Below are 14,203 nucleotides of genomic sequence, written 5' to 3' on the forward strand. Positions count from 1 at the left end.
AACTTGACACACTCACATCAGCTAAGGAGTTGGATGCTTTCTGTTACAAGCTTTATCCTCTTGAAGGGAAGTCATCCTGCATTTTAACAAAAAAAAAAAAAAAAAAAAAAGGAGCCACCAAAGCCACTGGATGAGCAAGGAGATTGGAGAGCTTTGCTCCCGGTGGCAGCCTGAATCACAGGAAACATTTTGCTGTTAGGCCAGGGTTCTAGGGTGATTAGGTCCAGCAGGGGATCTAGCCGAACTCCAATCACCCACCTGGCCTCCTTTGCCTGTCATCCATGAGGTGAACAGCACCGCCATGTTGCATAACTTCTAGAGACACCAGTGCATGGTGATCTCTAGGCATGGCACCCACTGGTGTTGGGCAATGCACCAGCCCCAGTGGTTGAGATGAGGAGTAAATGAGATAATGGATGGGAATATCCTACAAATATCAGTGATTGTTATTCCCAGAATACCAGCCCAGTTCCTCTGCTGTGTTGAAGGACATCCTCAGAGACATGTTCAGACAATACCAGAAGCCAGTCAGCACATTCCTACCTGAGAAATAGTAACAGCTTCAAGTTATTGAAAGCCTGCTGTGGACAAAGCACACAACATCTTACATAGCCCTTTAAAGTAACCCTACTTGTTATCCTTATTTTATTGAGATGAAGAAATTGAAGCTAGAGAGATATCCAGGCACATGAGAGGTTTGCAAGAATCAATAATAGCATTTTTTGGGCTCTTACTAAGAATAAGTACTTCAAATGTATTAACTCATTTGATCCTTCCAATAACCCCATTTTACAGATAGATGAGCAACATGAGTTTAAGTAAATTGTATGTTCAAGATGGATTAATGGAGTCAAAAGGATTGTGAGAAATGAGAATTAATGACTGAAGTATAATTGAGTCTGTTGATCTGGAGACTGTTGAAAGCAAGGCTAGTTCTCAGAGAGCTTATGGTACTTGCCCAGGTCCCATAAGGACAGACTGGGATTTGAATCCAATGCCAAAACTTGGCCTTTTATCCACTTGATATAACATCAGCTGAACTAACACATTTTTGAGCAAGTTTATCAAGCTAAATGGAGGTGCAGTTTGGCTGCTCTCAGGGACTCTATTTGCTTGCCATACCCTCCTACTTGGTTCTGTGCTGCCACCTGGAACTATGGGCATAGAGAGGACTCATCCCATTTGCCCATCCCTGCATGACTGTGCTGCCCACAGGCTGATGAAGCCCATCCTGGGATGAGGACCATGGACAGCCATAAACCTGTACATGTAGTTGGTATCCCTCCCTTCCACTGGTGTCTGGGAGCTACACAGTCTGCACAATCCTCAGGCTCCCCCTCCAGCCCACTTGAAACAAAACAATCCCTGGTTCTTCTTAAAAGCATCTAACAGGCCCTGAGACACAAGACTTTGTCAAATTTGGGGTTATAATATTTAGTTCCCCACTCCAAGCCATGTTGTGGATGCTGGGCCTTCTCACAAACCTCAGGCTGGGTCCACTCAGAGCCCGTGCTCGTCCTCTCTTGAAACACCAGATTATTCCCATGGTGATTTTTAGCTCTGGTCTCCAGGCAGTTCTGCAGTTGCAGAACAAACCACAGCTGTCGGTTTATGTCTTGAAGGCTGTGTGAGCTTCTCCCTGAGAGAAGGGAAGGATTCTTTCTGAGCTGATGCCAGAAGACAAACCTCCACAGCTTGCAGGGGGCATCCCCCATAGCCTTGTAATGGCTTTCAAGAACCCATCTGGCCTTTAACATCTCTCAGCAGCCTGTTAAGTTTATCCCACTCATACTCCTTGCGCATCCATCAGTTCACCATCTTCTCTGTCTCTCAGAAGTTATAGATGTTCATAAAAGAAATTCCTGGAGCAAGGGGAGTCTAGGAAATTCTCTTTTAAATGCTTGCTCTCCTGATTTTTCTACCTCCTTCTTCCTCCTCCTGCAGGAATGAGCCCCCAAAGAATCAAGAACACACACTTTCAAGGCTGGAAGAGCCTGAGAGGCTCTTGTAGTAATGGGACATCTGTTAATAATGGCAGCAAACACGTGGTGCTCACTCTGTGCCACCCACTGTTCTTGCTGTTTTATAAAGATCATTTCATCGCCACAGCAGCAAACCTCAAAAAGTGGGCCCTACTGCTACCATTCTGAGGACACCAAGGTACCCAGAAACTAAACAACTTTCCCAGGGTCATCTACGCAGCTAGGAAGTGGTGGAGCCTCAGTGTCCGCAGCCTGAGTTACCAGGAGAGACTGCCACCCCGCAGAGAATGTTCTGTGAGATCAAAGAGAGGAACTTGAGTGCCCTAGTCACCATTTAACTAGCAGAGATGGAAGTTCTCACATCTCCTTACTTTGAGTAATATGCAAGGAGTGTGATCTTAAAGAGCTAGAGTTTAAATACAAATTTCTTTCATTGAAGGAGACCCTGCTCCATGCCAGGCACTGTGCTAAGCCCTTTATCAAACTTATTTCTCCCAAAAGCTCTGAAGTGGAAACTGTCGGGAAACCCAAACTTGAAAGTAGTTCAGTAGATGTCTCATACTATACTATAGAATAGTTGTTTAAAGATAGCTATAATTTGCAAAGATGATCATAAATACAACATTCATACTAATTACATTTGTGTCTTTTTGGAAGATGGTTATAAAACAGTCACTATCTATTGGGTGCCTATTATTATTCTTTGATTCTCTCAATGGGCCTAAAGGGTAATTATGGTTACCCTTACCTTCCAAATGAGGAAACTGATACTATAAATATTGAGTGAATTACCCAAGGAAACTTAGGAAGCAACAGAGTGAACATTCAAATCTAAAGATATCTGATTCCGAAGTCTAAGTTCTTTTGACCATCTTACTGCAAGGATGCGCGCACACACACACACATGCATGTGCACATGTGTGTGAATATCACACACTTGTGTTGTTTCCAATTCTCATAGTCTATGAACTGAGACAGAGAAAGGAGAGGCATGGCTGGCAGGCATAGCTGTGCTCTGTTCTTGGAGCAGACAGGACTGACTTTGGTAAACTATTAAACTGCCCCCACAGGAATTCCAAACCCAGGCCTCTCTGTCCCCAGACTCCTTTCCTATCTCGGTTGGCAAATAGCCAGTCTCCCGGCAATAAACCCAAGTAATAGTTTGGGTTTTTTTGGTTCCATTTTGGACATGTTATTTGAACAGCCCTGAATTCAAACTATAAAAGTTCATTATTTTATTTGTTTTAAGGATGGTTCTTAGAATGCATTTAGGGACTTCTTTCTAAAGTTCATAGGAATTTCTCTTTCAAATAAGTGTTAGATGGGTGTTAAATCTTCTCTTCAAAATGAATGTGATATTTGAGTTAACAGTATTGAATCATGTCGGATTCCTGGTTTTGCTCACTGTGGATGGTTATGTAAGATATATTCACTATGGGGAGCTGGGTAAAGGGAACACAGGGACTCTCTGTACTATTTTGGCAATTTCTTGTCAGTCTTAAACTATTTCAAAATAAAAAGTGGTAAAGTGGTAATTGAAATAAAAAAATTACTAGAAAGAGTTTTGCTTTCCCCAAAAAACCTTGTATGTAACTTCTCTAATGGTGATAATTCTGTTGCGGAATAAACATTTTACTTTGGCCACCAGGAATCTCAGAGTCAAATTTAAATTCATTCTAGAAATACCTAGGCCCTTATAACCTATATATTTATGTTCTTTCTCCAAATGCTGACTTTCTACATTTACTTACATTCCTCAGCTCCTGACTTTTCCTCCTTATTTTTATTTTACCATCATTTTAAGTATTTGTATTGTGTGTATTTTTTTGTGAGGGGCTTCAAATCATTTATGGAAATAAATAGCTTATAAATTTATAAACCAACAAAATAGCTAATTTATGAGATGTTTATGTGTTTTTAAAAATTATTTAGGAATTCTGTTTACCATTACCTAGACTCAATTCTCCCTCTCTACACAGGATTTTGCCCTGAGAGTCACACACAGGTGTCCTGTGCATTGAGAGTTTTCTGCCTTTCTTAGGCTGGTACCAGGCTAGCGAGCAGTGTGAGTTGACACCTCTTGGAAGGTGTTTCCCTCAGACAGGGTCAGCCTCAGCCTGGTTGTCACTCTGCCTGCAGTTCCACCTCACAGATGCCTTTAGGTGTCCGAAGTTTGGGGTCCTTGAGATGGCTCCTATTCAAATGTCCCTCTGAGGAGGAACATGGTTTGAGCAGCAGCTGCAACCCAGAAAGAGGTGCTTCAGAAACTTAAGAAAGTGCCTTTTGGGCCAGGCACGGGTGGCTCACGCCTGTAATCCCAGCACTTTGGGAGGCCAAGGCGGGTGGATCGCGAGGTCAGCAGATTGAGACGATCCTGACTAACATGGTGAAACCCAGTCTCTACTGAAAATACAAAAAATTAGCCGGGTGTGGTGGCAGGCACCTGTAGTCCCAGCTACTCGGGAGGCTCGGGAGTTACTCGGGAATGGGGTGAACCCGGGAGGTGGAGCTTGCAGTGAGCCGAGATCGTGCCACTGCACTCCAGCCTGGGCGACAGAGCGAGACTCAGTCTCAAAAAAGAAAAAAACAAAGTGCCTTTTGTAAGCAAACCACTATGGCACATGTATTTACCTAGGTAACAAATCGGCAAGTCTTGCACATCTATACTGGAACTTAAAGTTAAATTTTTAAAAATAGTAAGTGCTAACATTTAAAAATTGTGTGCCAGGTGCTGTGCTAGATTGTAGGAACATAAAAATAAAGAAAGTGGTGTCCCTGCCCTTGAATGGATGATAGATAGAGATTACTGGACACTTAACTATGCGCGTCATCCTATCTAAGCCTCGCCACAGCTCTGTGAGGTTGATAATATTGTCATTCATTCCCATTTTACAGATGAGGACAGTCATCTGCTGAGAACGATGGCAATGCTTCTCAACTGCAATGGGAGGGACTTTGGATTAAATGATAAAGGAGCTCTTGAGATCTGAGAATTGGGAGATAGTAGACAGCACCACTATGGGGCGTAACAGGTTCTCTTTAAATGGGAATTTTAAGAGATCCCACAGGAGAGCCATATAATGGGAGCAGCCCCAACCAGGGCAAGGGAAATGAATTAGAGGGTGTGGAATGTTTCTTGTGGGCTTCTCTTCCCCATGGCTCTCCGGCTCTCTTCCCTGCAGGTGTCTGCAGCAGCACCCTCAGGACAGCCTGCCCACAGCCAGTGTCATCCTCTGTTTCCATGACGAGGCCTGGTCCACCCTCCTGAGGACTGTACACAGCATCCTCAACACAGTGCCCAGGGCCTTCCTGAAGGAGATCATCCTCGTGGACGACCTCAGCCAGCAAGGTAGCCATGGCTCTCCTCCAGGCTCGCCTGGGTGAGCCTTACCCCCTGGGGGGTGGAGTTCCCAAGCAAAAGATTGAAGTTGGGAACTATTTTAGGCAAGACTCCCCAAGTACAGACCTCCAGATGAGGATTCATGGGCAAGTAACTTACGAATGAAGAGCCACCAGGGGAAACCAGTAAGGCAGTGGGGGCCGCAAGACAGAGAAGGAGAAGGAGCCCTGTGGGTGAAACAGCCCTGGGGAGGGTCTTGAGGAGCATCACCTTGGCCTGGTCCCGTGGGGATCTCTCTCCCAGGCCCCACCCAGTCCAATAATCCTCTCCCCAAGACACTGAAGAATCACACAAGGCAGCCCTGTTATGAGTGCCGACTGCCTCCTAGACCTCGGTGCAGCACTTTACACATACGCGCGTGTGTGTATCGGTCCTTAACTCATCATGGCCTAGACAGACCCACTCATGTTCTAGAGGAGGAAACTGGGGCCCAGAGAAGACAGCAGACTGGAGCAGAGTCAGCCAAAAGCAGCAGAGTCAGGCCCAGAGGCCAGACTTGCGGAAGCTGCCTGTATGCTTCCTCTCACAGGAACCTCGATACTAGGGACAGCCCTAAAGGAAGATGGAGACAGAGAAGCCCCCACCTGACTCCTAGGTCAGTGGCTCTCACACTTGAGTGTGCATCAGCATCACCTGGTGGGATTTTTAAAATCCTGACTGCAGGGTGCCACCCCCAGAGTTTCTGGAGATGGAGTGGAGCCGAGGAGTTTGCATTTCTAACAAGCTCCCAGGTGATGCTGATGCTGCTGTTTTCTGTGGACCACACTTTGAGAACCTCTGCTCTAGTCTTTGGCTGGGCCTGAGGCCTACATTTCTGGCGCAAATAAATGACCTAGGGACACCCCTCCTGGCCTTCTGGGAAGATCAGAACCCTCCGAGGGAAGCTGAGCATTTGTGTTTTTCTAAGGGGAATGATGGAGAAGGGCTAGGATAGCCAGGTGCCTCCGTTAGTTCTTTCTACGGTCCTCACTCCAGGGATGGGCCCAGCCTGACCATAGCAGTGAGTCAGATTAGCCAGAGGCTCTGGGAACACCTGGGGTTCCTGGGTGCAGCTGGCTGCATATTAGGCAGGACTAATGAATAGGTGCGGGACAGGGCTGGGTCGGCTGGAAAAGTGCCCCGAGACTCTCCAAACCCTCAAGTGGGGCAGGGTCCGCCCAAGAGCACACCTGTGGTCCGGCCCCCACCATCTGATGAGCTGTGTTATGTCTGTGCCCCTCGGGAGTATGGAAAGTGGAGGAGCTGGGCCCCAGAGAAACGGGCTACCCCAGAGCTGGCAGCCCCACCAGAGGGGATCTGGATCCCCTGCCAAGCAATTAGGCTGCCCCCTCCTGGCCATCGCCCCTTCTGCCCCTCACCACTGGGCTGGCTCTCCATCCAGTGGCCCCGTATTTCCTGTTGACACTGGGGTGCAAGGCCTTTTCCACAACCAAGGCCAGCACTGGTTCCATTTCTGCAGGTCCCTCTCCTTTGTATGCTTGCCGAGACCCAGATCCCAGACAAGCAGCACCTTGCACACTTTTTATTTAATCATCTTGGCCACCCAGAGAGGCAGGGCTTATCAACCCTACTCTACCTCTGAGGAAAACTGTGACAGAACAAGGTGCTGCGGGTTGCCCTGAGCCACCTTGATGGGCTTCCAAGCTGATGGTCATGACGGCATAGTGTAGTGTGATAGAATCAGCTAGATGCGCTTCCGGGTATTCGTCTGGGGTGGTAATGCCCACACCGAATCATTAAATCAGAAAATGCTTGTGATGACCAGCCCATGACGACCCTTTACAAGTGGAAGTCAGTATTTCTGCTGTTTTCTGGAAGGAAGGAGTTGAGGATCATCCCAGCTTTTGCCGAGTGCTATACCACTCAGACATGGGAGCCCTTACCCACTTCAAAACCCACTGAGGATGCCAAACAACCATTGCAGTCCGGAAGTTCTTCCTTAGTCTATTCTGAAGCTCTCTTGCTAGAAGTCTGTCCTACATAATACTAACAAGGGTTAGAGGTATAGCTAAAGAGACCAGCAGTCAGCCCAAGGAGAGCTTCATAAATTAATGTTTGGTGGGAATATCAGTATTTGGCTGCATAGAACAGAAACCTGCTGCAGTGACTTAACCAATGAATAGAGATTTATTCTTCCTTATAGTATAGAAAGCTTGCAGGGCGGCAATGCAGGATTGGTGTGACAGCTCCACGATGCCATTGGATACCCACCTTCATCTGCTTTCCACTTCAACATGCTTAGAGGGTAGTTTTGGCCTCATAATCACAACAGAGCTTCTCTACCTCTGGACATCATATTCAAATAGAAAAAGGTGAAGAAGAGATAGGCAGAGGCCAGTCCAGTTTGTCTTCTTTGGGGGAAAAAAAAGTAAAATAATAGTTTTCCCAGAATCCTCTCATTCCGTTTATTTCTACCAGAGCTGCTGCCAGCAGTGAGAGGAAGTCTTGGGAGATACGTGTTTTTAGCTGCCCCAAGAAACATCAAAATTCTGTCAGTACATCGGAAGGGGAGAATGAATGGTGAGGAATATGTTACATTTTGCAATGTTAAAGCCAATGACGTCACTGAGGGGCTGCTTTTCAGACATGCAAGTTCAGAAATGTTAATAGCTTGACTAACAGATTCCTCTCTAGGGAGTGGACCAGGGCTGACAATCTTACCAGAAAAATAATTACAAAGTAACAAATCAGCAAAGCATTTTACCAGTGAGAATTGCAACAGCCCAGTGACTGGGACTCCTTTCCTCCACTGCTCAGGACATTGTTCCCCCTGCAGAAAACCTGTGGTGCTTAGGAGACAGATTCCCAGGGAAGGAGTATACAAAGTCTGCTGGGGGCTCTTGGGCAGGGCTGCCTTAACCTTCTCCAGCCTCCCCAGAGATCCAGCTAGCAAAGCAGCCAGGCTACTTGCATCCACAGTTAAGGCCACCTCTGGGCTGGGGAACTGGGGGAAAATTCTTGCTTTTTGGCTCAGTTCTGCTCAATGCACATGTACCGAGTGCCTACTGTGGGCCAGGCCCTGAACTAAGGGTTGGAGCAGAAGAGATGCATTAGGTACAACCCTTGTCCGTGGGGAGATCTTAATCCACTGGGCTGGGGGGACTCTCCATTTCCAATACTTCATGGAGACCACTGCTTCTCTGTGAACACATTGTTCCTTCCATCTCCACTGGCTTGTTCCTCTTGGCATGTGTATACACGGACATGCGCACACACACACACACAATCAAGTTATTCTGATCTTAAACACAAAACCTGACAAGTTTCTCTCATCCTTTTCATCACCTTCTTCTTAGGCCTCTTTCTCTTCTTTCCCCTATAGAATCAACCTTCCTAAAACGCTGTCTGGACTCTTGATCTCAGTTTTGCATCTCCTGTTTTCTCTCCTGGACCCATTGTGTTGCAGACTCCCCTATCAACTGCAATGAGACCTCTTTGACCAGCACCACTAATCTCCTAGCAGCTGCCAAATTTAATGGACCCGTTTGCCTTTGGCTTCCTTGACCACTGTTTTAGGTCGGGTTTCCTGAAAGCAGGGCCTGAGATGGAGAGTCATGTGCATGTGATTTTTTTGAGGGTATACTCTCAGGGGAAACCTGTAGGGGAGTGGGTGATGCAGAAGAGACAGAGGGAAGAGCTGAACAAAGATGTGGTTTCAGATGAAGTCCAGCCATAGCCTGGTCCCATGGGGAGCTCTGGAGCACAGGCTGCACTGCGGGGTCTGCCTTGCTTTTGACCCTGCAATGGTCAGTCATTGACCATGATTGGGGCCCGGGGCAGCATCCTGCATGACTGTCTGGCACCTGCAGCAGAGACCACTTTAATACCCCAAGGTAAGTCTCCAGAGAAGGGTTCAGATTTCAGTTAGCACGCACAGCAGCTGGGGACATGCAAACCAAACCAAAACTGTTAAGGGGAGCTCAGGGAATCTGAGTAGGACACTCTATTAGTCTGTTCTCACACTGCTATAAAGAACTGCCTGAGACTAGGTAATTTATAAAGAAAAGAGGTTTAATTGACCCACAGTTTTGCATGGCTTGGGAGGTCTCAGGAAACTTACAATCATGGTAGAAGGGGAAGCATGTCCTACATGGCAGCAAGTGAGAGAGAGAGAGAGAGGAGGAAGAACTGTCAAACACTTATATAATCATCAGATCTCATGAGAACTCACTATCACGAGAACAGCATGGGGGAAACTGCCCTCATGATCCAATCACCTCCCACCAGGTCCCTCCCTCGACACATAGGGATTGTGGGTATTACCACTCAAGATGAGATTTGGGTGGGGACACAGAGCCAAACCACATCAGACACCAACAGTATCTGCCGCATTCTTGCTGCTGCATTTGGTGAATGTTAGCAAGTTCTCCCCTTTCCTGGTTTTCTGACAGCATCCCTCTAGTTTTTACTGCAGAGAATCATGGCCCACCCCAACCAAAGGAAGCATCTTACATCTTAGCAACAACCACACTGTAATCATGTTTCTTAGAACCCATGTGCTCACCACAGCTTCCGAGAGAGATGCTGACAATTATCTTAGTCACAGTCTCATCGGTTGTGGCATTTGTCATTCCATTGACCACAACCCTGTTGATTCCAGGACAACTCAAGTCTGCTCTCAGCGAATATGTGGCCAGGCTGGAGGGGGTGAAGTTACTCAGGAGCAACAAGAGGCTGGGTGCCATCAGGGCCCGGATGCTGGGGGCCACCAGGGCCACCGGGGATGTGCTGGTCTTCATGGATGCCCACTGCGAGTGCCACCCAGGTTGGCTGGAGCCCCTCCTCAGCAGAATAGCTGGTGACAGGTAACTTATTCCCTGGGCTTGCAAAGCAAGACATGGGACTGGGAGAAATAGTCTACAGCATCAGCCACTCACAGAACAACCCACCTATTAATTCCCGAGTCTCCATCAGAGAGTGATCTATTCCCTTTGGGTTTTCAGATGTTTAGGTCTTTTAAGAATATGGAGTTAGAGTTGGAAAGGAGGTTAGAGGTCTTCCAGTCCATCTACCTTGTTTTATAGATAAAGAAACTGAGGCTTGGAGAACAGCTTCTATGAGGTTGCAAAGACTTAAAATTGTATTAAATTGCATGATAAGGGTAATACCTTACTATGGCTCTCATTGCCTTTGGTGAAAATTCAGCAATTTAAATCAAGCTTATAACATAACGTGGGGAAAAAGTCTCTGAACTACACTAGGCAGTAGATTACTTACCCGTTAAAAAGAAAGCGTTAGGTTCTGTGATCACTCAACAGCATTCTTTGTTTCCCCAGTTTATATAGGGGGTCCCTAATTTCCTACCTAAGGCCAGTCCTTGGAAATGTGAAGTTGGAGAGGATTGCATTACATTACCCTGTAGACAAGCATCTTAGCATTTTTCTTGATCATTTCTCTGCTCTCCTTCCCCATCTGACTGTCAATCTCTTTCCCACTTCCTTGCTCAAGACAAACAGTTCCTAAACATGTCTAGTCAACCATTACCCTCAGTCTGAATATCCCACCCAGGAAAACTGAAACCTGGTGGCTGGCCCACCTTGAACCACCTCAGGCATACCCCTTGGAGCTCAAGTAGGCATGTAGCAGCATGGAACCATGATCAATAATTGTATGATGCTGCCCAGCAAGATAGGATCAATGCTAGAACCAAGCCTATAACTTCTATCCTTCACGCCTACCCATGGTGAATGTTTATTATCTCACCTGAAGTTCGGGATGATCAATCAAATATAAGAAAAAATTTCTGGACCACATTGGAATGAATCCTAGAGACATAGGAGTTACCAGCCTGCCAAATGGAGACGGTTTCAAATGACAGAAAGTAAATTGTTAATAGTTCAGCATTCCATTTTAACAAAGAAGAACAATCAGAACTCAAGTGAGATCAAGACAGATTAATGTTGCCCAGTTTCATGAGACAGATTGCCTCTTGACTCACATCTCATGAGAAAAGAAGACATACATAAATTCAGCACTAGGACAAGAACTAGGACACGAAAATGCACAAGCTGGCCAGGTGCGGTGACTCATGCCTGTAATCCCAGCACTTTGGGAGGCCGAGGCAGGCGGATCATCTGAGGTCAGGAGTTTGAGACCAGCCTGGCCAACATGGTGAAACCCCATCTCTACTAAAATACAAAAATTAGCTGGGCATGGTGGTGCACGCCTGTAATCCCAGCTACTCGGGAGGCTGAAGTGGGAGAATCACTTGAACCTGGCAGGCAGAAGTTGCAGTGAACCAAGATCATGCCACTGCACTCTAGCCTGGGCAACAGAGCGAGACTCCATCCTGAAAAGAGAAGAAAAGAAAAGAAAAGAAAAGAAAAGAAAATGCACAAGCCCTCTGAAGCTGCCAGTTTTGATTGTGTTCCATGCAAAGGACCATCTTGAAATCACAGCAGTGTCCATCACTGGAGTCAGACTCTAAAGTTGATCTCGCCCATTTCTCCTCTAATTCCCATCTGTTATCACAGACAGGTGGCTCTCAGAGGGACCATGAAGATCTTCTTGTCCTACCTCATGATTTGGCTGTCGAGAACCCTGAGTTCCAGGAAAGTAAAAGAGACCCCTGAGGGTCACACAGCCACTTGACAGCTGGGCTGTTTTCTACGCCTCTTTTATGCAGACATTTAGAAATGCAGTAATTAATATCATTAAACTTTATGTATGTATAACCCTCACAGACTTATTTCATATGCTTTCTTTAATGACCCCCATGAGATGCCTCAGGCCGGTATTTTAGCTTCTGTTTTATAGGGGGAGAAATTGAGGCTCAGAGAGGTGACATGATGTGTAAGGGCAGATAATTCGTAGCTGAGTCAGGTCTTCTGACTCTGGGTCCAGTGCTCTTTTCATTGTATACACTTTCTTTTTAAGAGTTGGAGAAGCTGGTCAGGGAGAAATATTAGTCACCCCTAACCCCACCCCGGTTGTGAGACATGTGTTACCTGCTGTTGTGAGTCCCTCGTATCTGCTTCTCACATCGGGGCCCATTTCACAGAGCTAGGGGAAGGGAGAATGACACGGCAGTACCTCAGTGTCCTAGGCTACAAAGAAAAAAAGAAAATGGGGCTCCCTGGGAAGCCCTTTGTGCTTAAGAGATATTCTAGTTTCCTGTGCCCTTCCCCTCTCCTCTTTTCTCCTCCCGTCTGTCTCTGTCTGTCTGCCTCTCTACCTCTCTCATGGTCTTTGTCTCTCTGTCTCTTGGTCTCTCATTCTCTCTCTCTCTGTCTCACACACTCACACATACACAAACCCACACCCACACCCACACACACACACACTCACTGGGCCTCTGATCCTGGTGTGTTACTGGCTTGCCTTCCTCTTTGGGTTCCATCTCTTCTGCGTGATGTGACCACATTTTCATCCTCTCCACACCTCATTCATGGCTTCTTGTCCGCTCTTTTCTCTGGGCCCCAGTGTCCAGCTTGTAGGCCTTGGCAGGTGAGGATCTGGAAGAAAAGCCACCTCTGGTATCTGAGTCCCACTCTCTCCACTCCACATGGTGATGCTCTGTGAGCTGTGGCAGGGAGAGCAGCCTCATTCAGCGTGTGCTTTTGTCTCCCAGGGACGTTACCCACATGCCTCATGCAAAGCCAAGCTGCGGAAGCCATTTGGTGCAGCTCCTCACATGGAGAGGAAAGGGGCCCGGCTGTCTCCAAGGCTTGTGTCAGGAGACATTCTGTCACCAGATGAGGACACAGTGCCCAAAAGACAAAAAAGGGTCTTTAAGAGCGCTTATTAAAAAAAAAAAAAAGGTGGGGTGGGAGTGGTGAATGAACAGTGCAATAAGCCACAAATCAGCTATTTCAAAGAGTCGTAGTCTCCTCCATACCCTGGCCAAGGAATTCAGAGCCTGCTGACCAGCCTTTGTTCCCTGTCCCTGCCTAGCAGGTTCCTACTAACCATGTGGCAACTTTATTTGAATTGGTAGAAATCCTTTCTCCATGACCATTCCTCCTGACTCCCATTCCTCAGAAAATTGGTCATAACATACTGATTTTATTAGAGTAAGACATCTTAATGCCAACTGTCCGTAAATTGTCAAAATAAAAATGCAAATTTACGGTAACGATGATATTAGAGGTGTTCTCTTGGGTTGCACAGTGCACAACTCCTGTAACTGTTCATAGCAACCCTACACAGAGTCTCCCTATGAGCAAGTGATTTTAGGGCGGCCCTGGGAGGTGCTGATTGATGGCCAGTTTCTACACGAAGTAACAACGAAGGGAATCAAGGCTAGCTGTTGTATCCAGCTCCCAGCTGCCTTGTGTTGACTGCCAGCTCTCATACCCAAGCCAAGCAGTGGAAGCCATACCCCCGGAAGGATGAAGGTTTCTAAGGGGAAAGGGACAGCCTTGAAAGGGGCTGAAAGATGGTATCATCTCAAGAAGCTGACCAAGTTATCTCTTACTTGAAGATGGGTCTTGAAGATGGGTTTGGTCCCTATCTGCGAGACATCCAGTCCTTCAGGATCAGCCAGGATTGCTGTGGGGAGAAGCAATGTGGGGCAGGGAGCAGAACACCTCCCACTCTGCCCTTTGAGGGATTAAATGATGGAAAGCAGTGTAAGAACCCCTTGTGTTTGTGCATGTGAGTCAGTGTGTGTGTGTGAGCATGTGAGAGTCTGAGTGTGGGGGAGCGAGCGTGTGCGTGTGTGTGTGTGCACGTGTGCGAGCGTCAAGGAGCAGCAGGAGGTCAGGATGCCTCCTGGCCCCCCAGAGGGAGCAGCCTTCTTCAGCTCAGATGCCCCGAGGAAACTTTCCAGCCACCATCGTACTTCATACCCCTCAGCATGACACGTCCTCATATCTGCCGC

General features: G+C 46.9%; 1 protein-coding gene across 1 annotated transcript in view; it reads left to right on the forward strand.

Moving 5' to 3' along the window:
• GALNT15 (polypeptide N-acetylgalactosaminyltransferase 15) overlaps window positions 1-14,203 on the forward strand; it is a 53,754-nt gene that overhangs the window by 14,906 nt on the left and 24,645 nt on the right. The window contains exons 3-5 of the mRNA XM_038002910.2: window positions 5,165-5,331; window positions 7,801-7,902; window positions 9,983-10,187. Of these exons, the coding sequence (XP_037858838.2) occupies window positions 5,165-5,331; window positions 7,801-7,902; window positions 9,983-10,187 (474 nt within the window). The remainder of the gene's footprint in view (window positions 1-5,164; window positions 5,332-7,800; window positions 7,903-9,982; window positions 10,188-14,203) is intronic.

This window comes from Chlorocebus sabaeus, chromosome 15, assembly GCF_047675955.1.
Source record: "Chlorocebus sabaeus isolate Y175 chromosome 15, mChlSab1.0.hap1, whole genome shotgun sequence".
NCBI lineage: Eukaryota > Metazoa > Chordata > Mammalia > Primates > Cercopithecidae > Chlorocebus > Chlorocebus sabaeus.